At 44.5% G+C, this 1,923-nt stretch overlaps 1 protein-coding gene across 1 annotated transcript in view; it reads left to right on the forward strand.

Moving 5' to 3' along the window:
• MCF2 (MCF.2 cell line derived transforming sequence) overlaps positions 1 to 1,923 on the forward strand; it is a 41,305-nt gene that overhangs the window by 20,755 nt on the left and 18,627 nt on the right. Inside the window, exon 12 of the mRNA XM_057385115.1 lies at positions 25 to 196. Coding sequence (XP_057241098.1) covers positions 25 to 196 — 172 coding nt within the window. The remainder of the gene's footprint in view (positions 1 to 24; positions 197 to 1,923) is intronic.

Genomic DNA, 1,923 nt, shown 5'->3' on the forward strand with positions numbered 1-1,923 from the left:
TGTGAGTCTGGTGTCTCTCTGCAGTGCCAGATCCAGTCAGTGCAGGTGAAGCTGGAGAACGTTCGCAGCATGTTTGAGAGCCGACAGTCGTGCTTCAAGAAGCTGCTGGACAAACACGTGAGGCCCGTCCAGTTGGTCGCTCCTCGGCCAGAAAACCCACCTAGATCAAAGTCACCCTTGTTCTCTCCTAAACATGGTAAAATATTGGGGAATTATGGTGTTTTCAGCTGATAATTTTGCTTTGAGGTAGGAAGAGTAAGGCTCAGGATGGCTTTGAGAAATGAACTGAACATTGCTGGCAGATACAGAGTTAATAGACAGTGTTAAATATAAACCAGGTGATTTATTGTCTTTCCCAWTTTTGTGTCAATGTTCCCATACCTGTGTGGAAGATGAAGCTGGTTGCTTGTTCTTTATTTCCACTTTTCCTAGTGAAAAAAGAGCTGTAATAGTGCACACCTCCAGTTCTGCTTTACTGGCATCCTGCTGGGCTGGAAGCTGGTGAATTAATACTACAGGGAAATAAAAGAGCAAGGTTTATAAATTTATTAGCTTGCCTATTCTCTGTGGCTGTCTGGAGCTGGAACTGACATAAAGTTAGACTGATGTTTGCAAAGGAGCTTGGAGAAACGAGGAGCTCAAATCTCATGAACAGAAATGAGCTGGATGCTTAACTCCTTTTGATTCCTTCAGGGYGTCTTCCTTAAATCCCAATTGTGGAATAATTAATGCCCATAAAGGTACAAATTCTCATTGAGCTGAGGTCACTGAATGTTCTGCCCTAGTTTTGGTAATGGGATGTGGCACCATGTTAGCTCTAATAATGACATTAAAACCTTCATCCTTGGCTGCCCTGAATGGATCAGACAGAATTAAAAGGGATTCCAAAGTAGTGTCCACGTGTTTTCAACCTAAGTTATGTCAGAATATTAAATTCTGTGATCTGACTACACAAAAGCAATGAAGCATTTGTGTTCTAACACAAGGTTTTTGTGATGAATTAACCAGTATTGGTTATGGTGAGTTGTAGCAATGTCATACAGCAGCAAAAGCTGCCTCAATTCTGGAAATGAGAAATGTAAATAGTCAGGTGCAGGGGTGGAATGAAAACAGATGCAATGAGGGAAATTCAGCTACTCGAGATGCAGGCCAGGGCAGCAAATAATCCCAGACTTTCTCTCTCCAGGCTGGTGCCGCCCTCTCTAAAGCACATTACCTTCTGAAGCCCTTTCCTCAATCAGTAAAAATGCTGAGCTTTGCCAGTTTTCTGGAAAGAGGGAAGGGTTAAAGACAAATTATTGCTTTAAAGAGTGGTGGGAAGGGGTGGCCACCTCTGTGTGATGTTGAGAGGTTGTGGTCACTCAGCTGCACTTCGTGCTTTTATGGGTGCGAGTTTTTCCAGCAAAGGCWCTCGTTCACCTGCCAAGCACAGGTATCCTCCATTAATCCTCTTCTGAAAGCCATGATCAAGTGTGGGAAAGACAAAAGGCTCCTCTTTGGATAGATCATGGCAAGGRAGCTTTTTAAAAAGGCCTGTGTTTGATAGCAAACATCAAACTGCTGCTGGAGCGATTGCAGTGTCAAAGGCACACGCTGAGCCCTGCTGGGAGWGCTTTGAGATGGATGGTTTGTGCTGTGGATTCAAACCAAACCAACTCTGAGCACATCACTGTCGTCCTCTGTTTCTTTCTTTCTTGTATTTCTGTGCCCCTTTTCCCCCCTTCTTTCTTTGTCTGAGGACAGATGATTCCCCTTTTATGTTTGCCCTGGATTTGAAGCCTGTCTGAGAAATGTGATTTTAAATTTTAAACCATTTGTGGGGTGGGGAGAGGAAGAGAGTGAACCTGTCCCACCCTGAGCCCTGAAGTGTGGTGAGATGTACAGGAGTGTCCTGCAGCCCGGGGTAGGGTCACTTGGGCAAGG

The sequence above is a fragment of the Malurus melanocephalus genome, unplaced genomic scaffold, assembly GCF_030028575.1.
Source record: "Malurus melanocephalus ecotype Western Australia unplaced genomic scaffold, MMel_1.1 scaffold_790, whole genome shotgun sequence".
Classification (NCBI taxonomy): domain Eukaryota; kingdom Metazoa; phylum Chordata; class Aves; order Passeriformes; family Maluridae; genus Malurus; species Malurus melanocephalus.